At 51.3% G+C, this 27,695-nt stretch overlaps 11 protein-coding genes across 11 annotated transcripts; 6 read left to right on the forward strand and 5 right to left on the reverse strand.

Moving 5' to 3' along the window:
• Window positions 1-304: 304 nt before the first annotated feature.
• Window positions 305-1,118, forward strand: N7462_002223 (uncharacterized protein; the record flags this gene model as incomplete). Its single annotated transcript, XM_057073949.1, has 2 exons — window positions 305-667; window positions 744-1,118. The coding sequence occupies 2 exons, from the start codon at window positions 305-307 to the stop codon at window positions 1,116-1,118; spliced, it is 738 nt and encodes a 245-aa protein (XP_056937590.1).
• Window positions 1,119-1,651: 533 nt separating this feature from the next.
• Window positions 1,652-2,528, forward strand: N7462_002224 (glutathione S-transferase family protein; the record flags this gene model as incomplete). The annotated part of the gene is made up of 3 exons (XM_057073950.1): window positions 1,652-1,731; window positions 1,781-1,834; window positions 1,904-2,528. 3 exons carry the CDS (start codon window positions 1,652-1,654, stop codon window positions 2,526-2,528), a joined length of 759 nt encoding a protein of 252 aa, XP_056937591.1.
• A 313-nt stretch (window positions 2,529-2,841) lies between these two features.
• On the forward strand, window positions 2,842-5,040 carry bbp (putative zinc knuckle transcription factor/splicing factor MSL5/ZFM1; the record flags this gene model as incomplete). The annotated part of the gene is made up of 7 exons (XM_057073951.1): window positions 2,842-2,992; window positions 3,064-3,277; window positions 3,345-3,685; window positions 3,767-3,990; window positions 4,050-4,158; window positions 4,217-4,434; window positions 4,495-5,040. 7 exons carry the CDS (start codon window positions 2,842-2,844, stop codon window positions 5,038-5,040), a joined length of 1,803 nt encoding a protein of 600 aa, XP_056937592.1.
• A 546-nt stretch (window positions 5,041-5,586) lies between these two features.
• Window positions 5,587-7,861, forward strand: N7462_002226 (anion exchange family protein; the record flags this gene model as incomplete). The annotated part of the gene is made up of 5 exons (XM_057073952.1): window positions 5,587-5,918; window positions 6,073-6,221; window positions 6,286-6,373; window positions 6,427-6,923; window positions 6,981-7,861. 5 exons carry the CDS (start codon window positions 5,587-5,589, stop codon window positions 7,859-7,861), a joined length of 1,947 nt encoding a protein of 648 aa, XP_056937593.1.
• A 671-nt stretch (window positions 7,862-8,532) lies between these two features.
• dbp8 (ATP-dependent RNA helicase DBP8) lies at window positions 8,533-10,179 on the forward strand (the record flags this gene model as incomplete). The annotated part of the gene is made up of 2 exons (XM_057073953.1): window positions 8,533-9,041; window positions 9,120-10,179. 2 exons carry the CDS (start codon window positions 8,533-8,535, stop codon window positions 10,177-10,179), a joined length of 1,569 nt encoding a protein of 522 aa, XP_056937594.1.
• Window positions 10,180-10,843: 664 nt separating this feature from the next.
• N7462_002228 (uncharacterized protein) lies at window positions 10,844-12,006 on the reverse strand (the record flags this gene model as incomplete). Its single annotated transcript, XM_057073954.1, has 2 exons — window positions 10,844-11,605; window positions 11,695-12,006. The coding sequence occupies 2 exons, from the start codon at window positions 12,004-12,006 to the stop codon at window positions 10,844-10,846; spliced, it is 1,074 nt and encodes a 357-aa protein (XP_056937595.1).
• A 1,118-nt stretch (window positions 12,007-13,124) lies between these two features.
• N7462_002229 (uncharacterized protein) lies at window positions 13,125-13,967 on the reverse strand (the record flags this gene model as incomplete). Its single annotated transcript, XM_057073955.1, has 1 exon — window positions 13,125-13,967. The coding sequence occupies one exon, from the start codon at window positions 13,965-13,967 to the stop codon at window positions 13,125-13,127; it is 843 nt and encodes a 280-aa protein (XP_056937596.1).
• A 1,752-nt stretch (window positions 13,968-15,719) lies between these two features.
• N7462_002230 (putative glutaminase) lies at window positions 15,720-18,420 on the forward strand (the record flags this gene model as incomplete). Its single annotated transcript, XM_057073956.1, has 5 exons — window positions 15,720-15,991; window positions 16,064-16,472; window positions 16,535-17,537; window positions 17,593-17,723; window positions 17,797-18,420. The coding sequence occupies 5 exons, from the start codon at window positions 15,720-15,722 to the stop codon at window positions 18,418-18,420; spliced, it is 2,439 nt and encodes an 812-aa protein (XP_056937597.1).
• Window positions 18,421-19,446: 1,026 nt separating this feature from the next.
• Window positions 19,447-20,883, reverse strand: stm1 (uncharacterized protein; the record flags this gene model as incomplete). The annotated part of the gene is made up of 5 exons (XM_057073957.1): window positions 19,447-20,017; window positions 20,180-20,300; window positions 20,373-20,542; window positions 20,682-20,728; window positions 20,863-20,883. The coding sequence occupies 5 exons, from the start codon at window positions 20,881-20,883 to the stop codon at window positions 19,447-19,449; spliced, it is 930 nt and encodes a 309-aa protein (XP_056937598.1).
• Window positions 20,884-21,530: 647 nt separating this feature from the next.
• On the reverse strand, window positions 21,531-23,065 carry N7462_002232 (bZIP transcription factor; the record flags this gene model as incomplete). The annotated part of the gene is made up of 3 exons (XM_057073958.1): window positions 21,531-21,808; window positions 21,878-22,640; window positions 22,886-23,065. 3 exons carry the CDS (start codon window positions 23,063-23,065, stop codon window positions 21,531-21,533), a joined length of 1,221 nt encoding a protein of 406 aa, XP_056937599.1.
• A 3,771-nt stretch (window positions 23,066-26,836) lies between these two features.
• N7462_002233 (uncharacterized protein) lies at window positions 26,837-27,679 on the reverse strand (the record flags this gene model as incomplete). The annotated part of the gene is made up of 1 exon (XM_057073959.1): window positions 26,837-27,679. One exon carries the CDS (start codon window positions 27,677-27,679, stop codon window positions 26,837-26,839), a length of 843 nt encoding a protein of 280 aa, XP_056937600.1.
• Between the last annotated feature and the right edge of the window lie 16 nt (window positions 27,680-27,695).

The raw sequence follows: 27,695 nt of genomic DNA on the forward strand, positions 1-27,695 counted from the left end.
CCCCGGAGTCCGGGCCATCTCGATAGAACCACCCTCAATCCGTCGCCGTTTCTTCAGCTCGTCGTCTGGAATTTGCGAGTGGCTTCATCAGCTAGAGACATGTCACCAGAATTATGGATTCACCCGTTCGGCTTAAATCCGGTTCATGAACGATGCGATCTCGATTTCTGCGTCATGCAGACGTATATAAGCCGATCTTGAGAGCCACTGAAGTGTTCCAACCCACCAAAGACAAAATACGTTCTCCATCAAAAAGGGCGCATCCACTCCAACAGGGCTGCACTAATAACTTCATCATTTGATCATGTCTCTTTCTGGAAAGGTTGTCCTGATTACCGGCTCCTCTAAAGGAATCGGCAAAGCTGCTGCTCTTCGTGTAGCTAATGACGGTGCCAACGTCGTCATCAACTATCTCAATGATAAAACTGCCGCCACTAGTCTAGTGCAACAAATTGGCGATGATCGTGCTCTAGCTGTTCAAGCCGATGCCTCTCATCTGGCCGATCTCGATCGCCTTGTTGATGCCGCGGTCGCAAAGTTCGGCAAGATCGATGTCGTGATTCCCAACGCAGGAATTATGCCCATGAGAGATCTGGAGAAAACCACCGAGGAAGATTTTGACAAGACCTACAATCTGCTGGTGAAAGGACCGTACTTCCTCGCGCAGGTGAGTACCCACTACCAGACTGCTACTTTGTTTGCTGCTGTAAACCTTGGGCGTTAGAAATTAACCATCTTTGCAGAAAGCCGCGAGGCATATGCCGCCTGGAGGGAGGATCATCTTCATTTCTACTGGAGTTGCGCGCAACTCAAGAGTCGTACCCGAATACCTGCTCTATGTCTCCGCCAAGGGCGCTATTGAGCAGATGGCACGAGTCATGGCCAAAGATCTAGCGCGTAAGGGCATATTGGTAAACGCGGTTGCGCCTGGCCCCACCACTACGGAGCTTTTCTTGAACGGAAAATCGGAGGACGTCCTGAAGACTGTGGCCGGATTTAGTCCCTTCAATCGGATTGGCGAACCTGATGAGATTGCCGCTGTTATGGCATTCTTGTGTGGCAAAGATAGTAGTTGGATTTCTGGTCAAGTCGTGGGGGTAAATGGAGCTATGGCTTGATGTAATTGATATTGATAGAGCAGGTCTAGTTCTTAGTGATGCATAGCGAATTGCTTTCTTCAGGCACATCTTTGGATCGACGTCCAGTTTTCTTCGATGATCCAGCTTCCTCTACTGTTCTGTAGTCATTCCCATCATCATGATGTTCTCATCCAGTAAGCACTCGGCGTCGGGCTTTTGCTGACCCCGGGATGGAGGCATACTCTTGTTCAGGCATGCTCAAGGAGGAATCCAGCTTTCGCGCCAAGCCTAGGTGAGACATTACATAGCTTAACATGCCAATAAGTGGGCCCAAATTGCGCCTCTGTGGTGCCGTCATTCGGAGACGGAGAGATTTGGCGGGGCAAGATGAATAATTGCCCAACGCGGCAGAATGACGATTATAAATCCAAGTGGGGGAAGTTGAAGTTAGTAGCTTCTAGTATTTTGTGACCCGGACCCATCGATTTAAAAACATTGCAGATTCCGGCACGAAGCTCAGTCGATTCTACCATCTCCACAATAATCAGATAGTCGCATCACTGTCATCCAACATGAGTCAACCAAATATCACGCTTTACACGGCCCAGACGCCCAATGGAATCAAGATCTCCATGGCCCTGGAGGAATTGGGGTATGGAACCTAGTCGCATATAGTCAAACTAGCACTAACAGGAGGCCAGACTTCCCTACAAAGCCGAGAGGATCGATATCTCGAAGAACGTCCAGAAAGAAGAGTATGTGCCTCCACAGTCCCCTCTTCTGAGAGCTATCTGGTGAAGCTTTGAGTCTGATGATGTATTCAGGTGGTTTCTCAAGATCAACCCCAATGGACGCATTCCGGCCTTAACCGATACTTTTGCCGACGGTGAGACAATCCGTCTTTTTGAATCTGGCAGCATATTGCAATATCTGGCGGAGCAGTATGATAAAGACCACAAAATCTCGTACCCCAAGGGCACCCGCGAGTATTACGAGACCAACAACTGGCTCTTTTTCCAGAATGCCGGCCTCGGCCCAATGCAAGGTCAGGCGAATCACTTCTCCCGATATGCGCCCGAACGCATTGAGTATGGTGTGAACCGATACGTGAATGAGACCCGTCGTCTGTATGGTGTCCTTGACAAACACCTGGCCGAGTCCAAGTCCGGCTACATTGTCGGTGACCATGTCACCATTGCTGATATTTCAACCTGGGGCTGGGTGGCAGCTGCCGGATGGGCCGGTATTGATATTGAGGAGTTTCCTAATGTGAAGGCGTGGGAAGACCTTATGGCGGCGAGACCAGGCACAGAGAAGGGACGGCATGTCCCCACCCCGCACACTATTAAGGACCTGATCAAGGACAAGGCCGCCATGGAGAAGCATGCGGCTGAGTCGAGAGCGTGGATCCAGCAGGGAATGAAGGATGATGCAAAGAACAAAATTTGAAAAGTGTGACAAGATGAGATGTTAGCTTCGATACCATAATCCAACTATTTCCAGAAAATATCGACTCCATACCTGATTCATGGGGCCGATAAAGTCGGCAGTAAACCAAGTCGTAATGGGCTTATCGGCGTATCATATCACCGCCTTCTGAATTCGACGGTCTTACCCTTCCACCTGGATAACCCATCTCACCGCCTTGTTGAAATCACGTGCGTTGATTGCCACTTTTCACAGGATGGGAGCTCTTAACTTCCCTTCATCTCGAGGTTTCTCGCACCAACTAACTTGCCATATTCCACTTCAAATAGAAGCTATGGCTTGGCGCAACCAAGGGATCACAGGCTCCAACAACATCCCCCTGGGCCGCCGCCGGTTTACGGGTGAGGAGGAAGAAGATGAAAGTCGCACCGCGACTCCTTCTTCCATGCCCGATGGCCCGAAACGTGGCCGCAGCCCTGTTCGAGGTGAGTCCTGCCACCCACACCGTATGAAACTCTTTCAAAATCGATGCTAATGATGCGCGTCTTTGAAACAGCCGATCCTCCCGCGGATGGTGTTAAGAGGCGCAAGAAGCGTAACCGTTGGGGAGATCAGCAGGAGAACAAGGCCGCCGGTCTGATGGGTTTACCCACCATGATCATGGCAAATTTCACTAGCGAGCAGCTCGAGGCCTATACTTTGCATCTGCGCGTCGAGGAGATCAGCCAGAAGCTGCGGATCAATGATGTGGTTCCGGCTGATGGTGATCGGTATGTACCTTTTTTTTCACTTTCTCTTCTTCCCCCCGCTGGACTGGAATTATCTAACACTTAGCAGGTCTCCTTCGCCACCGCCGCAGTATGACAACTTTGGTAGACGTGTTAATACCCGCGAGTACCGCTATCGCAAGCGACTCGAGGATGAGCGCCACAAACTGGTCGAAAAGGCCATGAAGACCATTCCTAACTACCACCCGCCCTCTGACTACAGACGCCCCACAAAGACCCAGGAAAAGGTCTATGTCCCAGTGAATGACTATCCAGAGATTAACTTCAGTATGATAACTAACCCTCTAACTCCTAACTATCCCTCCACCATGTCTGCCATGACTCCTTGCTCGACTCGAGCTGACGAGACATTTCCTTTGATCTCCTCGGCCCGTTTCTTGCTAACCCTTGGTGCTTAATGCTGCACATTGCTAAATCTGTTTCACAATTACCGGATGACTAACACTTAGCTCTTTGCTATCTTTTTTAAAGTTGGCTTACTCATAGGACCCCGTGGAAACACTCTTAAAAAGATGGAGACTGAATCTGGAGCTAAGATTGCCATTCGAGGCAAAGGTTCCGTCAAGGAAGGAAAAGGTCGCTCTGACGCTGCCCACGCTAGCAACCAGGAAGAAGACCTTCACTGTCTTATCATGGCGGATACCGAGGAAAAGGTTAATAAAGCCAAGAAGCTGGTTCACAACGTCATTGAGACTGTAAGTTTCCATTGAATTCCGCTCTGAAAATTGAAATGTATGCTCAACGAATGTTGCAGGCCGCCTCTATTCCCGAGGGACAGAATGAGCTCAAACGTAACCAGCTCAGAGAGTTGGCTGCCCTCAACGGTACTCTTCGTGATGATGAGAACCAGGCCTGCCAGAACTGTGAGTCTTTCCCTTTCCTATCTGCCATGGTCTTGATAGCATTTCTAACGTTGTCTAGGTGGTCAAATTGGGCACCGAAAGTATGACTGCCCCGAGCAGCGCAACTTTACTGCAAACATTATCTGTCGCGTTTGTGGTAATGCCGGTCATATGGCTCGCGATTGTCCTGATCGCCAAAGAGGCAGCGACTGGCGCAACGGCGGCTATGGTGGCGGTGGCCGTGGTGCCCCTCGTGGTGCTATCGGCACTGGTGATGCTGTGGACCGTGAGATGGAGGTATGTTTCCTTTTTTTCTTCATACCGGGCTTGAAATTAAGATACTAACAAAATCATTAGCAACTCATGAATGAGCTTTCTGGTGGAGCTCCTGGAGAGAATCCACCTCGTCGTATTGAGGCTGGCCCCGATCAGGGTGGTTATCCTGATGATCGGGATGCTAAGCCCTGGCAGCGTGGGCCCCCCGCTAGCGATGTGGCTCCCTGGCAACAGAGAGCCCCGCGCGAGCACCGTCCTCGCGACGACTATGGCTCCCGTGATCACGGTGCCGCACCTCCTTGGGCAGCCCAGAGCCGCGGTGGTAACGACTATGGTTACGGATCCCAGGGTGGCCAGGGTGGCTACTCTGCTCCTGGCACCGCACCGGGTGCGGCTCCCTGGCACCAACAAGCTCCTCCCCCTGGCGGTCAGGCGCCTGGATACAACTACGGAGGCTATGGGGGTTACTCATATCCTCCCGGTATGGCTGCTCCGCCGCCACCTCCTGGGATGGCTCCGATGGGTGGATATGGTGGTGCTAACGACCCTCCTCCTCCGCCTCCTGTCGATGGACCTCCCCCTCCTCCCCCCAGCGATCAGCCTCCTCCCCCTCCCCCTCCTGCGTGAAACTGGGGAGCAGGGTCTGGATCCGGTTATTTTGAGCTTTTTGCGAGAAAAAGTCCTAGTTCATGGGGTACTTGCGTTTTCTAGGTTGTGATCAATGATACCGACGGGGATTGCCTTAACTTTGATCTTCTTATGTGGAGTGATAATTATTGCTATTTATTATTCGATACGTCTAGTGATTCTCGGAATTCCTCCCTTTACAGGACCCTGGATCCTGCAATCCTACCGTGTAAATTTCGGGAGTACATATGTAATACTACATAATCAAACTTAGTGGGAACTGGAACTTGTCGACAAAGTGTCAAACGTTCAAACCGGCTGTGCCTCAGGCCCCACATGCTCGGCTTGGCTCCATCACCAGCTCCCCGACTTTTTTTTCTCCCCTGCAAAGCACGCTCGCCTGTTCGTATATCGATTCTTCGATTATCAAACCGGTCAAACCCCCTTAGAGTTGGACTGCCTCGTTGAACCCCCCCCCCCCCCCCCCCCGCATTACACATGCACTGACCGCCAAACGCGGATTCATCCCTATCTTCGGATCCCAATATGCACGCTCCCGCCTCGTCCGCTCAGCGGAAACCTTCTTGGCAGTCCCAGCGTATATCGCCCATTCGCTCAGGCACGTCGGGCCATGCTATTTCCCTCCGCCATTCAGCTTCATCTGCCAGAGCCCAAGAAACCGCACCGCAAGAATCGCAGCCACGCCGCGCGTCGACTACCGCATCCGCGCAGTCGTCGCAGCCCAAATGGTGGCGGGTGCGCTTTTTTCGGGGCATGATTAAAGATGTGAAGCGAAGAGCGCCATTCTACTGGAGTGATTGGACCGATGCGTGGGACTATCGCATTGTCCCTGCCACTGTATATATGTACTTTGCCAAGTATGTGCTTCTCTCCCTCGACACGTGTTGCAACAACCCCGGATTTCCCTCTTCCAACTAGCCTTCTATTCTCTCTCGTAATCTCTCTGGGGGCAACGTAATTGAGTTGAATTGTCCATGCATGTCATGGCTCCTATACTCATGAATGCTTTAGTATCCTTCCGGCTCTGGCCTTCTCTCTGGACATGTTTGAAAAGACGAACCAGAGCTATGGTGTCAATGAAGTCCTGCTTGCCTCCGTCCTTGGCGCTGTGGTGTTTTCACTCTTCGCGGCGCAGCCATTGGTCATTGTTGGTGTGACTGGTGAGTTTGCTTTTTCTTGGCCATCGTGAATTCCTCAAAACGGGCGGACTAAGAATCTATTTAGGTCCTATCACTGTGTTCAATTATACTGTCTATGATATCATTACACCACGAGGCACGCCTTACCTTCCCTTCATGTGCTGGATTGGCATGTAAGTTGGCCTTCCCTGAATCTCGATCGACCTCTTATTGACCTCCTCTGTAGTTGGTCATTAATTATGCATTGGCTGCTGGCAATTGCAAATGCCTGTAACGCTCTGACTTATGTTACTCGCTTCTCATGCGACATCTTTGGGTTCTATGTTGCTTTCATCTATCTCCAAAAAGGTATCCAGGTCTTGACTCGCCAATGGGGCACTGTCGGAGAGACTTCGGCGTATCTAGCCATCATGGTGGCACTCCTTGTTCTGATGAGTGGATGGGTATGCGGAGAGTTGGGTAACAGCAATCTCTTCAAGCGGTTTATCCGCAAGTTTCTCGAGGACTATGGTACCCCTTTGACCATTGTTTTCTTCACTGGCTTCGTCCACATTGGCCACATGCGGGATGTTGATGTTGCCACTCTTCCGACTAGCAAGGCGTTCTTTCCCACTCTCGATCGGCCATGGCTGGTACATTTCTGGGATATCAATGTTGGGGATGTATTCTTGGCCATTCCCTTTGCGATACTTCTGACAATTCTTTTCTATTTTGACCACAATGGTAAGTGGCCCTACGAGTTCGTTAAGCCAGTATGTCTCGACTAAAATTAGTCTCCAGTATCCTCTCTCATTGCCCAAGGCACCGAATTTCCTCTTCGGAAACCCGCCGGATTCCACTGGGATCTATGGCTATTAGGTCTAACGACGTTTGTTGGCGGTCTTCTTGGAATTCCATTCCCTAACGGACTCATCCCACAAGCTCCCTTCCATACCGCTGCTCTATGTGTCACCCGCCAGGTGGCTGATGAGGACGATACAAACAAAGGAAAGGCCATCCGTATTACAGACCATGTTGTCGAGCAACGAGTGAGCAACTTTGCACAGGGACTTTTAACTCTCGGAACAATGACAGGACCGCTCCTCATTGTCCTCCACCTGATTCCTCAGGGTGTCATGGCTGGCCTGTTCTTCATCATGGGTGTTCAAGCCCTTCAGGGCAATGGCATTACCCAGAAGCTAATATTCCTTGCTCAAGACAAGAACTTTACACCGGCATCGAACCCTCTGAAGAGGCTTGAGCGCCGGACGGCTATTTGGGCATTTGTCCTCCTTGAATTGGTTGGTTTTGGCGCCACTTTTGCGATTACACAAACGATTGCTGCTATTGGCTTCCCTGTCATCATTCTCCTTCTGGTTCCCGTGCGGTCCTTCTTGCTTCCACGATGGTTTACCCGCGAGGAGTTGAGTGCGTTGGATGCACCCACTGCCAGCCCTTTCACCATGGAAAGTGTCGGCGGTACTCACGGCCTAGAAGGAGACTCGCCGGATGCGACCACCAGTGGTGCCGATATTTCTTCAAGCGACGGCAATGGCGTTCTGAGGGGGCGCCCTTCTTCTTCCTCGGACTCCGCCTTGGAAGACAATGACCTGGAGAGAGGAGAGTCATACGAACTTCGCTCGTCTGTTCGGAGACGCAGTACCACCAGCCGGGCGGATTAATTATTTGATGACTGTGGAGTTTGGTCAAGATCATGGCGGAGATTATGGAGGGATATTTCAGACTCTACATCCATTTGGACATAACATGCATATACTGAGATCCATTTTAAAATAAATGCGTTGCATACTGATCACCTTTACTACTAAATACTATATTCAAGTATAATAGTAGCGCAAACTGCCCCGCCAATTCTCGGAATTGCTGGTATGTATATTGAGCATCAGCGGTAGCCGAACGAAAGATGACGGTTCAAGTAGTTAAGGTTGTCAGACTATGATACTTTAAATATAATATCAGCCCACTCCTGGACCGTGTTTGGTCGAGCGAGTCTCAAAAGAGAATACGGTGGACAGTGTTAAGGATGAGACCTGTGCTGTCGCATAGACTCTAGTCAACTTTCATGGCTTCAACCACGATGCTCAGTTTTTGGTGGTCTCCCACCGTTCTCCTCGGAGCTAGGGGGTTTAATCTAGTAGTTCCCCAACTACCTGGGATTTTATCCAGAGGTATTTATCGACCGCTCCAAACATCGTCGGCCTGATTGACGTCACCTGATCTGTAGAGTGTCAGCTTTAGTGCCATATTTACAAGGCATTAAAATTTTCACCGCCAGATTGAGATCACTTTTTCTGCCGCAAAATTATTTGCCCAAGAACAAAGCAGCAAAGCAATGGCACCACCCAAAGCTGATCTCGAGTCTGAGGACTCGTATGCTTCGGATAACTCTCATACTAGCCAACCTGATATTCAAGACCGTGCAGCCAAGCGTCGCCGCCTCTCCCAGTCAGACGACGACGACGAGGAGTATGTTGCTCCAGCACCGCTCCCCGCTCTCTCTCGTATCAAGAAAAAGGATGATACTTCGAAGAAGCCCGAGGTCCCAGAGGAGGAGGTACCTGTGACGATTCGCGATGCACTTGAAATTGGATTACGCAGCGAGGCATCTACCTTTGGTGCCTTGGATGTCTCCCCATGGCTTGTTGGGTCACTGTCGACCATGGCCATTCGACGACCCACGGCCATTCAACAGGCTTGTATTCCCGAGATCTTGAAGGGACGGGACTGCATTGGTGGAAGCCGGACTGGTTCAGGTAAAACTATGGCTTTTGCTGTCCCGATCTTGCAAAAATGGTCGCAGGATCCATTTGGCATCTTTGCCTTGGTTTTGACACCGACCAGGTACGTTCATCTTGGGCCAAACTTGACGAAGATGAAATGTAAAGAATTTATACTAACTTGCAACCTTCTGTTTGATAGAGAGCTTGCGCTACAAATTTTCGAACAGTTCAAGGCCATCTCTGCGCCACAGAGCATGAAGCCCATTCTCATTACGGGCGGTACGGACATGCGCCAGCAAGCAATTGAGCTCGCATCACGGCCACACGTCGTCATTGCGACCCCGGGGCGTCTGGCCGATCACATCAAGACCTCCGGACAAGACACAATTGCCGGACTAGGCCGAGTGAAGATGGTCGTACTCGACGAAGCAGATCGACTGCTTGCCAGTGGACAGGGCAGCATGCTGCCTGATGTGGAAACCTGTCTCTCGGCATTGCCTCCCTCTTCAGAGCGTCAGACCCTTCTTTTTACTGCCACTCTGACAGCCGAAGTGCGGGCATTGAAGTCGTTGCCCCGCGCTGAGAACAAGCCTCCGATTTTCGTCACAGAGATCTCGACCGAGAACCAGGGCAACATCCCGCCGACTCTCAAGCAGACATACCTCCAGGTTCCCATGACGCACCGCGAAGCCTTCCTGCACGTCCTATTGTCCACTGATGAGAACGTCACCAAGCCTGTCATCATCTTCTGCAACCACACCAAAACCGCCGACATGCTGGAGCGCACGCTCCGCCGACTCGGCCATCGCGCCACCTCTCTCCACAGTCTACTTCCCCAGTCAGAGCGCACTTCTAACTTGGCCCGGTTCCGTGCTGCGGCAGCCCGCGTCTTAGTCGCCACGGATGTCGCCTCGCGTGGTCTCGATATCCCAATCGTTAGCCTGGTCATCAATTACGATGTGCCCCGGAACCCGGACGACTACGTCCACCGTGTTGGTCGTACTGCACGTGCTGGCCGCACTGGTGAAGCAGTCACGCTGGTTGGTCAACGTGATGTCGAGCTTGTACTCGCCATTGAGGAGCGCGTGGGGCGAAAGATGGAGGAGTGGGCCCAAGAGGGCGTTAGTGTCGAGGGCCGTGTGACTCGCACCGCAGTGCTGAGGGAGGTCAGCGCTGCCAAGCGTGAAGCTCTCGGTGAGATCGAAGAGGGTCGGGATGTACTCGGCCGGAAGCGCAACAAGTTGAAGAAAGTCCGGTAAAGCACATCTTTCTCTCTATATACTGTTCTGCGTACTTGATACCATGTTTAGAAGCATTGGAATTTTTAGCGTTTGTTTTCTCGTGAGATTTCTATACTTCAAAAAATAAAATAAAATAAAATAAAATAAAATAAAATAAAGTTCATTGAATCATTCACCAGAGAATAATTACCCCCTAAGCAATTCTTTGAGATATCACTTGTCCACTCATTTTCATTCCGACTGTTGTTCTCAGGTCTTGGGACAAACTAATGAAAAATTAAGGTAAAAAGGTGTAATGACTCGCATTCTCTGCGAGCGACATCCTATGAGAATTTATGTTTGGCTCGCTGTGGCAATGGGAGATTTAACGCCTTGAGAGGACACAAATGGTATCATTTATTGCAAAGGGGAAAGCAGCAGAATTCTAGAAAGACGCCGCGCATGTCCAAAATTAAAGTGCCCATGTTTAGGGGCCCGAGGATAAAGCCTCAATGCAATGGTAGTAAAAGAAACATGTTCGTCAGAGCACACCTCGTCATATCCAGCCATGCACAAGTTGTGGCAAAGCAATTGTTTGAGAATTTTCACACGAATTTCCATATAATTCGACCTTCATCAAGGCTGTATGGACAGGTCACGACGCGTCACAAGCATGGGATTGCGTGGTTAGTAGTGGCAAGCATTATCCACTCCATGCATCCGGGTTGTCATGCCTGTCCGAGGTGCTCATCAATTTAAGCAGCCCGTCTACCGCGTCGCCTCTTTGGGACGGAGACAAGTCGTCATGTGATGCCGGATCTCCCTCGGGTTCTGCTCCGTCCACCAATTCTCGACTGCGACTTTGGCGGACTGTGGCTGGAGGGCTGCTCAATTGCATGGGGGATCCCAAGGTGCGAGGAGGGGTGCGGTGCCCGGTCTTTATGGAGTATGAAGTGTGCATCATGACTGATGGTCGTGCAGGAAGATCGGGCGTAGATTGGAAAGGTGTCGAGCTCAAGTCTGCAGCCGAGCCAATGCGCGGGGTCTTCATCTGAGAAGGTGTGACGGTGAGGGCTTTTCGGAAGGACATGGGAGAAGAAGAGAGCGCGGAGAAGGAAAGACGAGGGCATTTGCGGCTGTGGGCCTCGAGCTCGGAGACGCGTCGATCAATCTGGTGATCGGTCACATTACGCATGGCGGTTTGTAGGGTATTTCGGAGGAGTGCGGCTTTCTGGAGTATCATGGTTAGAGAAGTGCGGGCAAGGCATGCAAGACAGGTATGAGCCCCGCTTACTTCTTGAATGAATATCTTTCGTGCATTGGGATCTTCAGGGATCGAGGATGTTTCTGAGCACTGCGACGCGTTAGGGGATCGGTCGGGGTCCATTTGATCCCGCTGGTCGCGTTCTGGTTGTGATGATGGGGTAGCGACGCGGACATCCAGCGCGTCCGAATCATGATTCAACTGTCAAGCGACATCTCAATTAGCCAATTGCTTTCAATTTGACTCAATACTGCCGTCAACACATCTGGGCTACATCCACAGTAGCTTACCTCTTCGCTGTCAGGTGTCATGGTGGCTTGAAGGCTCTCGTCGTGGAGGCCCCGCGGCTGCTGCCCGTGTCCATTGTTTTCATCGGTCTCATCCACCTGTTCTCTCGTCCGTTTTTGGCCTGCAAAGATTGGCGAGGGAAGTAGTTTCTTTGGCGAAGCTGCCATGAACAGCGTCCGTTTCACGGGAGTTCGGGCATCCGGGAGGATCTGTTTGCCATGATGGGCGGGGGATATGCACGCGTTGGAGTTTTTTTCGCCCAGGATCCGGCGTCCATCCTTGATGGGACTGAATAAGACCGAGGCCTGCTGCATTTTTACAATATGCCGGGAAGTCACCGGGGTGTTGGGGGGATGAGTGAAGGTCGACAGATGTTGAGAATCGAGTACGTCCACAGATACCGCGGCGCGGGGAAGAAAGTGGGCGTGTGGTACGTGGGGATGTAGAAGGCTAGGCCCAGGATTCAAGCAGACCACGCTCAAAGGGAAGAGAGGCAAGAGTGATAAGGGAGAAGAAAAGATTGAGAGAGTTGGGCTGTTACTCGCCAGGTGAAGGGATTGAAACGAAAAACGGGCGCGTCAATCGCGTATAGTGTGTGCCACGATACCTTACTAGCTCTGTATAGAAGCACGGACACGGGCTCCACAGCGTGGTCGTGTTGAGCACGCGTCCACGGGTTGCCCTTCTGACCCTAATGTCCCGTCGTGCCCTCTGCAATTTTAGAGGTCCGTGTCAGAACGCGGAATTCCCACTCAAAAACAGGGGTTGGGGGGTAAATAGGGTTTACAACTAGAATCTAGAGACCTGTGAAATCGACGCCGAAAATGACAACCTTTGCATCCAAACCCGACCCCCTCTTCTTTTCGCCCAGCTTGGCCGGGCGCCTATAACATGCAGCGTCCGCCCTCTCATCCGGAGACTTTGTACACTCTCCTCTCCTCGTCCCGACCCCGTTGCCTCAACCGACCTTGAATCACAGGCCTCTGATCACAGAGTCTAAACCTTGGTCCCTGTACCCGATAGCTCCTATAGCTGTTCGAACTTTACCCCCTGCTCAAGGAAATAAGCATTAATTTTGGGCCGATCCTATCCTTTGCAAGGAAACGCGAGCTAGACTGAAATATTCTCGTAGTCTTAGCCTTCCTCCAAATTTCAAGCTAAGAATGCTGATAGGAATTGCTGTAGTCGAACGGTACTAGCGGAAGTAGGTACACCCTTAATAAAATACATGCCTCGTGGAGAATAATATAGAATGGGTATTATATTCCATCAAACCAGGACTACGTAGACTATCTTCTACCAGAAGATCAAGCAATTTATATGAACCTTTTCGACTAGATTTCTAAGACGTAACGTACCGAAAGCAAAATTCAAAGTCGCAAAAGATAATTAAGACTACGATGATACATTGTTTGCTAGATACCTCAGACGGTCAAGACTCCTGCTTGAACAATCTTTTCTGCCCCAAGAACGACTTCAATTTTTCTTTATCCGCAATTCGGTTTCTGTCGGCCACTCCAATCAAATGCGCTGTCGCTTCGATTTGGTTTTCCTTACAGAATTGCTCAATTGTTTCATTGTAACACAGTTCCACCACAACTTCTGCGGCAAGTTCAGTAGGAGGAAGCTCCGATAGCTCAGCCTTTCTATGGAGAATCAACTCCTTAAGCTGAGAAATTCGCTCTTGCTCGGGGTCAAACGGTAAATCTAGTTGCATAGATTTGGAGATTCTCGAGACTGTTTGCTTGAAGAAGCCTGCCAGGATGATGCATCTGGATTCATATTTCCACAAGTCGGCGTCTTGCCAAGTGTCCCGCGAAAGAAACTTTGCAATCAAAGACTCCAGCGCTCGCTCAACAAGCCAAATCGTGAATGAGCGATCACCTAGCTCGATAACCCCTCTCAGGATGTTTTCAGTAACGCCGATCGGCCCATACCGATGCTCGATAACTTTCATTACGTCCTTAGCGAAGTATGTTTGCGTTGCGGCTACTAAAACATCCTCTGTGATATGTAAATCACTTCCTCGAGCCTCCAGCATCACACGCATCGAGCGATCGTTATTTGCAGCAGCTATGAGGGCCTTCTCAGTAATTGGTGCATCTGACTTCCAGGATAGTAAACCGTCCAAAGTGTAGAAGTTGATCGCCAATGTTTCCACCACGGCTTCGTCAATGCTAACGAGATTTCGCTCCAGAAGCACTTGTAGGTTCTCTCTAGACAAAGAACGGTCGTTCCAAGCATAACGATTAAAGTCCGCAATCCTGCGTAGCATTGACTCAATAGGTAGATTGTTCTGGCGTCGATTCAGGAGTGCTACCATGGCAGTTTTGTTTTCACATGCCTCTTCAAAGACCTTGTCAGTCAGTATACTAAGGGGCGCATCTTGCAGAAGCATTTCAGGAACTCTGCGCCATGTTCGGAATTTTGAACGGCTGCAACAGCAGCAGATTCTGTGACTGGAAGAGGCTTTAAGATTGCTATAGAGAACCTAAATCTAGCGAACGATACTATTCGCAAGATTAGGGAAGCTCAACAACTACTACAGCGCCCAATCACTAAGCGCTAGGTTAAAACGCCGCTTAGCAAAACAGGGGTACTCTCTATTAGAGATGTAAATCGTTCTATTGCTAAAAGAAATAAGAAGGAAGCGGAGGCAGAGCGGAAGCGGGTAAGGACGCAGTGGAAGAAAGCGTATAGAAAATCACCACCACCAGATCCTACACAGGAATCCCAGGCATCATTGGATAGAGCAGAGGAAGCACGTCAGAACGGGCTAGGTTTCTTTATAGATACTAGTGGTATGCAGTAGTAGATAGGGGAAATAGGAAAAATGTTGAATCTGTGTGTGGTGTTGAATCTGTGTGTGGTGTTGAATCTGTGTGTGGTGTTGAATCTGTGCGTGGCACACCCACAACGCGGAAGCGGTGTGGGTGGGCGGAGACACTGCTAGTGAAATACGTTGTACCTAATTTAGGGGTATCGGTAGAGTCGTGTACGACCACTTCACGATATCAAATTAGTGAAATTAATTATATAGGTAGGATATCTTACTAAAGGTCTCCACGAGAAAGGCACACGTGATCAATTGGCAATCTGGTTGATCGTGTTTGTTGTGATTCTTTGCGAACGCGTGGAATCTATGGTATCTGATATCTAAATTCAATGGTCAAGACGCGTAGATTCCTGTTGAGACGGCTTCAGGTGCCGTTTTGACTTTAGTGACGCGCGGGTGTTTCCCAATCGAACCGCAATCTAGGGCTTCAGTTACTGGTCTCAGAAGTTCGTTCACTCGACCCCGTCGAACCAAACCAAACCAATATTAGATATCGTTCGTAGTCCAATAAACATAATGTCTGGATTATCATTTGATTGTCGGGAGTAATACGGTTAATTTACATTGACCCGCTATATGGTGAAGGAGGTGCTATAATGATCCTATAGCCGCATGTAGTCGCTGAACTTGGATGGGCTGGCATGTCCGAATAATATATATAGCTTTCAGCACAAATATCAACCTCCCAAGTCCTTTGATGATTTTCATTGACCAGAAGGACTCATCTATAATATGGCTCCATAATAGACATCGATCCATATTGACCGTACCAGATACCTCCAGCTGCGCTGTGTCCTGTAGAATCGCCGATCGGAGCTGTCTCCGCATGACGTCATCGGGGATGGGAAGCCTCGAGGACCAGCGAGCAAGTCGGATCATATAGATCCTGAATCTCTTATCCCATTTAGAGACTCTAGCGGTCACTCAGCACAAAGTACCACCGGGCCACCAATCCTAAAGCTTTCCCCGCAATTCCCTCCCCCCGAACTGCAGGCGAACCAAGTCTCCAGTCGATCTCGATCTTGGCTGAGCTGACTGACCCTGGCCCCCCCCCGCGCCGCATTTCACATTCCCTCGGTCCCCTTAAGTACACCTTTCTTCCTCATCGCTACATACCTTCATTTGGACTCTGGTTATACTGTTACAAGTACTGCTATCATCACTGCCGTTCCTTGGAACCAAGCCGTCACGATGCAGCTACCACTAGCCGTCCTAGCTACGGCCTTGGCGCAGGCTGCCGTCTGTGCCGCCTCTTCCCTCACTCCGCCGGCTCTACCGTTAATTGTGCGAAACCCCTACCTCAGTACTTGGCTGGGAGGTGCTCGCAAAGCTCCCTGGACCAAATGGCCCATTTTCTATACTGGACAGGAAGTGGGTCTATCTTTGATGGCCCATGTCCCCAGCCAGGGAACGGTATACCCACTAGTGGGCAAGCCACAGGACTCCCTGGCCTCGGACATAGGGTGAGACAGACTCGGGAGCTCTTGAGCGTTTTCTTGCTAGATACCAAGATAAATTTTAACGAGGAATAACAGGTACAATGTAAAATATCCCGAATATCTTGGACATAACTACGATGCCTCGACAACCAACTTTACCTATCATATTGACACTGGGTCCTCCAAGCCTCTACATATCACCGTTTCGTTCCTCTCGCCTATCACTCCAACATCGACTCTGCGGCAGTCGATCCCGGCCTCCTATGTGACAATCGACGTCCATGGTTCGGTCGATGTCGATGTGTATATGGATGTGGATGGGCGCTGGGTAAGCGGAGACGATGGAAGTCGTCTTCACTGGGAGCGGGATTCTGTGGAGGTCGAAGACGCAACGACGAAGAAATCCGGTCTTCAAAGATGGCAGCTACGACGGGAGTCGGAGCTTCTGCTATCTGAAATCCGCGACCGCGCCGAATGGGGTACTCTTCATTTTACTGGCCCAAGTGTGAGTGGCATAGTGACACGATTTCGGGAACCAGTCTGACATTCTAATACTGGCCTACATAGGATGCCCACTTTGAGTCTGGCGAGGCATCAAAGGTGCGACGGCACTTCGCCAGCAACGGAGCCCTGCGAAACAAGAATGATGACCAATTCCGGGCCATTCGGGACCGGTCGCCTGTTGTCGCATTCTCCAAGTCTTTCAAACTTGGGCACGGGCAGACATCAGACAGTGTCACATTCACTGTCGCTCTCATTCAAATTCCCGTGGTTCAATATGCTGCCGCTCGTGGACTCACCCTGATGCGTCCGCTGTGGGAGTCGTGGTTTCCCACCACTGAGGAGCTGTTGACTTTCCACTATCACGATTATGCTGCGGCCAGTGCTCTAGCTTCCAATTATTCGGAACAAGTGGCCAAGGATGCGTATCTTTCGGGCGCCGACGACTATGTCGATATAGTTGCGCTTAGTGCACGCCAGGTTATGGGCGCTACCACTTTCTCCGGCACCCCGGATAACCCTATCCTGTTCTTGAAGGAGATTTCGTCCAACGGCAACTTCCAGACGATCGATGTCATTTTCCCTTCCTTCCCTTTCTTCTTATACACCAATCCGCGATGGCTCGCTTATCTATTGGAGCCCTTGATCGAGCATATGTTGAGCGGACAGTATCCCAACACCTATGCCATGCACGACTTAGGCACCCATTTCCCTAATGCCACGGGACATCCCGACGGAAACGATGAGTATATGCCGGTAGAGGAGTGTGGCAATATTCTGATCATGGGCCTGGCGATCGCCAACTCCCTTCAGTACGAGGACAGCTCTGAGGCCTCCTCTATCTGGGCCGCCCAGGGTTCCCCACGTGCCGCCTTCTCCACCCTATCGTCTGGTCTATTCCCTCTTGACGACCTCCAGGTGAGGTCGGGCATCGCCCACCAAGACAGCAAATGGGGCGGTGGCGTACATGGTCAGCGTCTCGCAAAGAAATGGGTGCAGCGCAGCTACCGTCTTTGGAAACAATGGACCGGATATCTGGTCGAATTTTCCCTGGAGCCGGCCAACCAACGTGAGTAACGAAGCACATATCTTCCCTTACTGGCCGAATGTTCACAATTCTACAGTGTCTACAGATGACTTTGCCGGCTGGCTGGCGCTCCAGACCAATCTAGCCCTCAAGGGCATCGTTGGCATTAATGCCATGAGCAAACTCGCCGAATTGACCGGACACGACTCAGAGGCCTCATACTTCAAGGTATGTACAAGCAGCAACGCTCCCTTCTTTCAAAGAAACTAGCATAGCTCTACAGACTTAACACTTTGTCTAGGACATTGCCGACAAATACATCGCTAAGTGGGAGGAATTTGGCATGTCGCGCGACGGCACGCACGCCAAGGTCGCCTACAACTGGTACGGCTCATGGACGACGATCTACAACCTCTACGCGGATGCCCAGCTCTGCTTCCACCTCGACGGCACGGACACCAAGCCTGGCTTCGTGCCGCGCCACATCTACCAGAAGCAGTCACTGTGGTACCACTACGTGCGGCAGAAATATGGGCTGCCGCTGGACAGCCGGCACCTGTACACGAAGACGGACTGGGAGTTCTTCGCGATGGCGGTGGCCTCCGAGCCCGTCCGCGCGGAGATCCTCGAGTCTGTCGCGCGTTGGGTCAATGAGACTGTCACGGACAAGCCATTCACGGACCTCCACGACACCGAGGGCGACGGCAACTTCCCCGGCGTGACGTTCTTTGCGCGGCCGGTGATCGGCGGCCACTTTGCGTTCCTGGCGCTGGAGCGGGCGTGTGGGGGGCGGGCCATGGCGGGGCTGTCGTTCTTGAATGAGGTTGATGGGGAGACGGAGCGGGCCTGGGCGAAGAGTGCGGAGGCTGCGGTGGCAGAGTTTGGGCGACCGTGGAGGCTGCATTCTGGGGATGATGAACTGTGAGCTGTGAGCTGTTAGCTGAGATTTGGGGGAAGTGGTGCTTGGCTGCTGGTAGGTTGCGTTAGGGGTTGAGTGGGAACGGAGCATTGTCCTGTCTTGCTTGGGAAGGAAGGGCTTGTTCATAGTTCCTGTCGAAGTCAGGCTGTGTTTTTCATACATGGCCTATATATAGCGCATTTGCTTCTAGTATGCGAGTAGCTATCTCGAATGAAACGATCTAGGCTTCCTACACCCACAGAAAGGATCGAGATATACCTCACATTGTAAATGAATGAGAGCCAGGTAAAGTGGAGGCGGCTGCCAGAAGACTTACCCGGGGGGTTGATATTGACTATCACCAAGACCCAAGGACTAACTAGATCAGATGGAATGATTTCATTGCGTTCCTTGTTTTGTTTCTTTTATTTTTTTCTCTTAAAGCCAGACTTCTGGATCGGATCAAATTACGCATGGGGCCCGTTTGAAGTTCAGTTTCATCCAATTCACATTTGCACACATCCACATCCGAAGTTAAAAAAAATTGGTCAAGAGCACACAACACACAAGAACCCCGAGATTCCCTCTCCACGCTCGATCTCATCCAACACGAGAAGAAAGGTAAATCCCCAGGGGGCACTAAGATTTTTTTGGGAAGAGGCGCATTCCCTGGAACATAGAATGCGACTCATATGACCTGGCCCCAAACCGGTTCCTCTTCTCCATTCGACTGCAGTCGGCAATCTACTCAAAACACTCACGGAATCTTGAAAACTCAAGAGACCGCGCGTGAACACGAATGAAAAAAAAGACCCATCAGCGTCATAACCAGAGATTGAAATTGCGATTGAAAGTTTTCCCATGGACGACTTAGAGCGATAGATAGGGTCGATTCTCGATGGTGTATTACATCACCGCCAGAGAACGGGCGAGAGAGATACGAACACAGACAGAACGCGGAAGAGAAAATGGCTGGGAACAGAACATAGAGCAGGGAAGCAGTCTTGCGGGGCAGCTACCTGGCACCCGTCGAAAGCGCTAGGGGCAAAATTTTTAGTTGCCGCCCAGGCTGGGGAAGTTCTTCTCGTCGACGGTAGGGCCAGCACTGACGGGAGTGTTGGCAGCGCGGCCGCGAGGAGTGGTGGGAGTGCCACGGGCACCACCGCGGGGAGCACCACGGGCAGGGCGGTCGCCACGGGGAGCACGGCCGCCACGGGGGCCACCACGGCCACCGCGGGAGGAGGTAGCGGGCTGCTCGGAAGTGTAGCGGATGTCGACATCGAGGAAGTTCTTCTCCTTACGCTGCTTCTCGCGCTGCTTCTTCTCCGAAGTGCGCTGGAAGTAATCGGACTCCTCCTTCTTCAGCTCAACAGCAGAGGCCCACTTGGAGTCCTCGACGCCGTCGTTGGCAACACGAACGGGCTTGGCAGCGAGGCTGCTCTTCTCAGCCTGCTCAGCCAGGTAGGCGCTGAAGGACTTGGAGTTATCGGGCTCCTCCTCCTCGGCGGGAGTCTGAGGCTCCTTCTCATCGGATTCGGCGATCTTCTCACCAGCCTGCTCATCGGCTAGGTTCTTGTCGCCGGACTCACCACCCCAGCCCTGCTGGACCTGCTTGCGGGTGTCACTGAGATGGTCATTAGTTTTGATGTTTCAACTATTTCATCCAACCATGGTCCTTCTCTCCAGACTGTGGCCCATTCAAACACATGGGTATGTATATAGCCTTCTCACTCATATACCATCCACTGTTGATGATGGGGAGGGGGGTTAAGAGAGGATGGCTTACGTCTGGCCAGTGCGGGACTGGCGGTCACCGCGGGGGGCACGGTTGCGGCGAGGAGGCTGCTCGGCCTCATCAGTGGGCTTCGCACGGTTGTTGGCGCGGCCAGCGTTGCGGTCACGGAAGGCTATATATCCGGAGTTTATCAGCTCCATGCCACGCATATTATCTCTTGCCCCTCCAATCGTTCAACACATACCACCATCGTTGCCAGCGGGGCCACGGCCACCACGGCGGCCAGAGCTGGGCTTGGGAGTGGTGACGGGAGCCTCCTTGGGGGCATCACGCTTGCCAATGCGGTCGGAGGGACGGTCGACAGCCCGGGCGGGAGGGGGGCAGGTCTGGAGGGGTCGAGCTCGGGATCGTTGCCTGTAAACAAAAAGAATCCATGATTAGCGGCTGATTGAATTGAAAGAACTGGATTGTTGAGTGATGCTGGAGCGAGGAACTCCATTCCGCCAGAATCCGCCACAGGGATTGCATGAATTCCAACGCAACACAAAACGACCAAGGGTAAGCAAAAGGGTGGATATTACCAAGAAGCTCATAGAGGTTCTGTTACCGAACAAAGAATCATGCCAAACACACGTTAGCCATTGCCTCCGGGGTGTACCATGCCTGCGCTGAGCTTGATGAAGCTGGGAGGCGGACAGGCAAGCTCTCCCCAGGTTGTCCTCTGTTCAGCGTACCTTGGACCGGACGTCCACCATGACGCCTGGTGTTGTGAGTCCTTCCGGGCGGGAAGGCGCTCGACTGTGAAAAAAGGGGTGTGGAAGGGAGGGTGCACACAAGGCAGAACCTTCAGCAGATCCGGCCTTTATGAGGGATGATGAAGCGGGTTGATCGTACCGGGTAACCGAGATGTCGAAGGGAAAGGAGGAGAGGTTTGTGGTGCATCCCGAATCCGGTAAGGCGCCATTTACTAAGCGAATCAGGCTAGGGCTTAGGGTATCATGGCGTCACTGGCGGAGCATCGGCATCATACATTCAACACTTCCCATTGCGACAACGACACGAGAGGTTGTACGGTTCATACGTAGTAGAGTTCACACATTTGGTACAGTTCATAAATTGGCAGCTCCTTACGTGGCTCGTTGCCAAGAGTCTCTCAGTCACTCGTACAGGGCCATGCAACTCAATTGACAAAACACAATACATTTCCCTACCACGGTATTCCCTGGTATCAAAATTCCCCAATCAACGCCGGGCAATGCTCAACAAAAGCACTTTTGGAGGGCATGAGATGAAAAAAACAAATATAGTTTTGAAACAGAAGAATGATACCATCAACCGCTGATACCGATTTATTTTTCCTCCTTCCCATCTCACTCACTGTGTCATGTAAAGCGAATATCATTCAATGGCGAGAATTGTTCTGCTCATAGTTAAACGGAGTGGGGAAATGCATACTGGCACTGAGGCCGAAAGGGTCCGCGTCCAGCATGGGCTCATATTGGCCCAGGAGATGGTTGGCACTGGCGTAGTCTCCGGGCGCTCCGTCCCCGCCGGGCGGTGGGTTGAACCCGGACAGGCCCGAGGCAACTGACTGCGGTGTGAAGCCCGGGACGTAGGACGTATTGGCAGAACTTTCATGGTCCTCGTCCACTAGATCGGCCTGTGCATCGTATTCTTGTTCTAATCGTGTTCCGTCAGCATTCTAGTCAATTGGACGATGGGTTGACTCAGGGACCAAGACGAACTTACCAAGTTGGTCGTAATGTTTCTGGAAAGGAGATGGGTAATAGGCCGCGGCAACGCGAGCAGCACCACGAGGACCCCGAAGCTTCGCATCCGTGGGATCAGTCTGCGGCATACTGATCGCCGGAGGAGAGGTTTGGTTGCTAAAAGCTCGGGGCTGCGGGAGCAACTGTGGACGTCCAGCGCCCTGAGCCTCCACTCCGACGGGGGACATGCCCTGAAAGCCGAAGCCTGGAGACTTGGCATGGGACGGCGAGGAGACATGGGAGGTCGGGGTGGCCTGGAACTGGGGCGAAGAGACCCCATAGGCACCATCGCGCTGTGATAGACCGAACGCATCGGGCTTGGAGGCCAGGCCGGCCGAATGTCTTTGGACAGAACGAGGTCCCGTCGGCCCCGGGGCGGTTTTGGGAGGCCCTGGATTTGCCTTGGCCGCTCCGGGGGCGCCGGTTTTCAGCCGTAACTCAGCTTGTACATCAATGCCTGGATAGAAAGCATGGGTCAGTCGTGCTAAGAGAAGGGCGCAAAGGGTGGAAAGGACGAAGAGCGGACCTTTTTCTAGTAGGATGCGTTCCAGCAAGGAGTTTTTATACCGCAGCATCAGGCATTCATCCGCGGCGCTACGATGACTCTGCTGTAGGCTCTGCAGTGACTCTTCATTACGCTTGATGGTAGTCTCGAGCTGACGGATGTACTCTGTACGACGTTCTCGGAAGGCTGCCTGCGCCTGACGGTTGCGCTGTTTGCGCTCCTCCGAGGTGGCATAGATCTAAGATAACGAATGAGTAAACTGCCACAAAATCTAAACAATGAAACTCGAAGAAAAAGCAAACATTGCCGGGGGGGGGGGGGCTTTTAGACGGTGGGGGAGCGGGCAGGCACATGGGAAAGGAAGCGTTGGTTGGGAGAGAGAGGAATGCGGGGCCCCGGATTAGTGCATCAGATCAGATGCAATCACGAAGAAACGCCGAACCACCCCCCATCGCAACCCTCCCATCTGGATCATTCACGTACCGGTTTGCGGCCACCTTTTCGTTTCTGAGTCTGGGCTGGATCCTGCGTCAAGGGCTCTGCCTCGGCATCGGGGGTTGAAACCGTCGAGGAGATGGAACCATCCGGCAGCGGCTCGGACTTGGGGACAACGGAGTCCATGACCGTGTCATTTTGATCGGGATGGGAAGCGGTCTCGACCATAGAGACCATTGGAAAGAGACACGGGAAATTGCTGTTAGGGAAATAATGGAGAGATTGTGGTTTCTCTTGTCTTTTTTTTGGTTTTCTTATTCTTTTTTTTACCCATCCAACGACATTCGCAATGGCCCAGTTACTGGGACGCGCAGCAACGCCGGCGGGCAGGCGCAAGCACCTTCAACACAGTCCCGGGCGTGTAGAGAGGGAGGGCCAATCTGACCTTCTCGTCTGGAATCCGATGCTGCGACGACCTCTGTGCAGGCGTCTAGGCTATCTCCCCCCGCCGAACCACGGGCTTTGGGAACCGGAGGGCAAGGACAGGGCAACCGGGTCAGGCCACAGACGCAGGAGACGCGCGGCTCGGCGGTTAGCAGGGGACGTGCGAGGAGAGGCGAGAGAGTGACATAAAAGAAACGGTAGATTATGAGAAAGGAAGAGTCAGAGAATTCGAGATAAAAGGAGGTAGCGGGGGAAGAAGGGAAGAGATGAGGTAAAAGGATTGACTAAACGAATAAGACGGTCTTCCGCTGGGTCTTGTTGGCGGGTCTTGAGGGTCAGACGAGGGCAAAACGAGCCCCCTCTTTTTTTTTTCTCGTTTCTTTTTGGCTCGCCTCTCGCGACTGGGCTGTTATTATTTTTTTTTCTCCTCTGTTGCTCCACCTTCGTGAGTGGCCGCCTCTCGGTGACGGCACGGGTCCACCCACGGCCGCATGGTTGGTGGCCAATTCGCCAGGTCCCCCTCTAGCGTGTCGTACGGGCGATCTGGCCGTGGAGAAACAGCAAGAAAAATTCGAACGGGCGCAGCCGGCTTCCGCGGAGAAGGGGTAGTGGCCTGCCGACAGCTGCCTATAGGCACCTGTAGGCTCCTGTAGGCCTATAGGAGGCAGTTAGGGGGTGGGTTTGGGCTGCAAGTCATGGATCATTTGGGGGGGGGGGGCAGGGCTGGGCTTCGAGGGCCCCCTCGAACCATTGAATAGAACGGAGTATACAATATATCCCGATGTCCACCTAGCTACCCAGACGAGCCACCCTACACACTCCTCCCGCAAAAGCAAAAAAAGCCCCCAAAAGTACGTACCAGAGCAACAGTCAGAACGCGCCATGCTCGAAACTGCAAAAGACACGAGGGGCGACTTGGAAAAACCAGAGGCCGCATAGCCGATACCGGGGCGAACCGAGGGTCGCCTCCAAACCTCCAACTGCCCCAAACCTACTTGGGCCAGTTGAACCAACCTTTAACCACCACAGGCTTGGCCTCAGCCCAGCCTGTGCCCCCTCCGCAAAGCAACGCTTCGGCGCATTCCGCGCCTAGTCCCCCTTCCACCGTGGGGCTAACAGGGCCGGCTTCAGGGCAATTGCTGGATCCTGCCATTTTTCTGTCGTCATCCGGTTCCTGTACCTAATGGCCCCTCTCCAAGTTCCCCTCATCTCTAGGCGCATCCTCCCCCCGTGTACTCCGTACTCCGCATCCCGTATTTCGACGATGTATATGCACTCATGTAGACCACATGATGTCGGGTGGGGCTTTTCTATCCTGGCTGCCGCCGCTTTTGTAAGGGGGATTCCGCGGGCTCAGGCTCAGTGAGTAGATGTCAGCACGGGCTCAGTCTCCAGTGATCACACCAAAAGCGAAGTCATGTGAGCAATGACTAATACTCGGTGGTCCCTCAGTGATCCCGTCGTATTGTATATAGTAGCCCTACTTTCCTTTTCGTGATTAGTGTATTACTGAGCAACATAGTGAGACATGCTAACCACTCATAGGAGCGCATCGGACATTGCCATCGCTCATACTCGACCTGTGAAACGTCGACAGTAGGCTTATGGGATATAATAGTAATAGAAGTCGAAAGATTGAAGGCGTGTACTGAAGTTAGTCCAGACTTCAGGGAGTCAAAACTGCAAACCTACCTTGGACGCCAGTTGGGCGACTCCCAGCCTTGTAGACCTCTGGCTGAGTATCTAAGGCTAGGTCCATAGCCAGAAGGATTCGGTCAAGACCATATACTGTTGATGGAATCAAAATCTATTCCCTATTCTTATTGCTTTATGAAACTTATCCTATTTCTCTTTTTACAATCGCTTACATGGGAGTATACGAGACAAGATCTATACACTTAGCGAAACTACCTAGCTCCACGAGTATGGGTCATGATTGGGCAAATTGTCATATTTGAAAATTAAAATCAAGCTGTTGCATTCTCTGCAAAAGGTGAGATCCGTTTCCAACTAGTGTCTACACCCGTCAGCCCGTTACGTATGTTGATATCTTTTAGGCATCAGTATTTCGTTTTGATCCTCGTTGATTGGCACTAAACACCAGCCAAGGAGATTTCAAGATCTTCAATCGAGAAGTGTACATATTACATCCAGAGTCATCCATCTAGGCTAGGTGGTATGACTTGAAGTCTGATATATTATGGAGGTAGAAATCTCGCAAGTCGGCATTCTGTTCCTTTGCTTTCTGTCAAGCCGCCTTCTTTAACCAGCCAACTGAAGCAAGAGCTCGCTTCAAATTGGAGCCTGTCACCCAAGCATGAATTCCATATTATAGAAATAGTACCATCTCATGCACGTATAATCCGGGCTTCTCGAGAAGATGGTCACACAGAGTTTGTATCATCGGCGGCGGACGCGAGTTGATGAAGCCCTAAAATTTTCGGACAGGCGAAGATTACTGCGAAGACTGATTATCGAAACCTCGCAGCACTTAGTAGCCGCGGCAATCTGTGACGTGGTCAAGGATTCGCAATCTATCATATCGCAAATCATCTCTAGCTTGGACGAAGGCAACCGGGGCGAGAATACAGTTCACCTCGACCCTTTTTCGAGTTTCAGGCTATAGTGTGGGGGTGATATTCAGTTTCTGACCTGGGGAAGGTCTAGTTCATATAGTTTCGTCCCACTTTCAGATACAGCATCTTTACAATCAAAGATCGCTTAGCGAACTTGAATCCTACTTACGCGAGACCGGTATTTTTGGAATTCACTTAACAGCTTGATTTAAAAAAAAGATAATCCTTCTTTGAAAGTAGAAATACTTTTTACTGTATTTTCTTAATTAGACTTAGGGCGGGGCTAAGCGAGTGAGCTCAACTTCAATACCACCTTGGAAACCAGGGCCTCGATTTCCTTGCAGAGACCCCTGCTTTGGGCTGCCCGAGTCCTCGAAGCATATGAAAGCTTCAAAGTTAAGGTTACGAGAATCCTTGACCGTATAGGAAGAACTCTAAAGGCAAATAAGCAGATGACTCGCCTGAAGGCAAGAGCCATCGTAGCTAAGGAATAAAAAAACAGGACGAGGCGCAGGGCTCTTTTATATTGGCGTAGTACGATATACGTGCAAGGAGGCTAGGTAAGGAACGAAGATTAACTGAAGGGTCTACTAATCAAGAGGGTAGGTTATGAATGAGAAATAGACTAAATCTTGCCAAATCAGCCAAGTTCGATTTATCTATTAAATGCGTATATATAAAAGCACCGGAATTATATAAGTGACCACTTCCTGATATAATCTATAAGGGGGGTTACCTATCTCTTTTCATATCGGAACACAAAACTCCGAGGTACATGATCCGACACCCTCTACAGCTACACACTCCCACAAATGTATGTCTAGCCCACGGTTAGGCCTGGCCGAGAAATCCGGCTATTTTTGCTATTATGTTGCAAGTCCTGTCAAGGCAGCTAGCGCTCTCTACGTACCGGCAGCCTCAATCTAAATACCAAAACAAGAAAAGAATAGCAATTTATTGGAATAGGAAATTCAAATGTCTACACGTGATAAGGCGGCAATGCGGGAAATCCATTTCCTCCGGGAGACACTGCATCCCGCGCAGCGAGCATTCCCAAATACCATAAGGCCAAAAGTGGCGTCATCACAGGGGCTGCGACAGTTCCTGATGCTCGAAGGCTGATAGGAGCCGAAAGCTGCAAGTGGCCTTCATCCTCCACCCCTTGGTTGTTGAACACACGTCGAACAGCGATGATCTCTCGGTTGGAAATAACGAATCCATACCGAGTACGGTGCTGCTTCATATAATAATAGACTTGACTCAACACTTGCTTGAATTCATTTTGTTCCCTTTGGCTTTGACTATTTCGCATGGCACTACTCCATTTCCAGGACACCTTGACGTCACCGGGTGCGCGATTTGGTCGGTTTTGCGAGTTGGCAATAGTTTCATCAAAGTAAGCAAGATCAGGTCTGAAATTCTGTATGAGAGCGGCAGAGTCTCCGGCGTCAAAAGTCACCACCGTCATACCACCCAGCCGATTCGCCTGCGTCAATGTGAGAAACGCTGAGCGAAGAGCACGGTAAACTCTTGGGTTAAGATACACGGCGAGCCTCTGTCTCAAAACATCCTCCGAAGTGATCGGTCTAGGTGGCGTGGTCGCTGGCTCGGGGGCGATTTGTGCAGTATTCAGAAGAGCACCATATCTATTGAAAATAACTTGAGGATCGAAGCTGTTCCAAGGAGTTAGATTTCTAATTTGTCGATGACTGTATGCATCATTGGTTGTGTTCGGAGAAGGTTGCACGTTAGGTCCCGGGTTAAGCGCTGGCAGAGCTGTTTGCAGATACTGCATAAGCGTGACAGCGTTTGCGGCAGCCATAGTTGTTATAATAAGA

The sequence above is a fragment of the Penicillium macrosclerotiorum genome (genome assembly GCF_028827735.1).
Source record: "Penicillium macrosclerotiorum strain IBT 26536 chromosome Unknown utg000002l_segment0_segment0, whole genome shotgun sequence".
NCBI classification, from domain to species: Eukaryota; Fungi; Ascomycota; class Eurotiomycetes; order Eurotiales; family Aspergillaceae; genus Penicillium; species Penicillium macrosclerotiorum.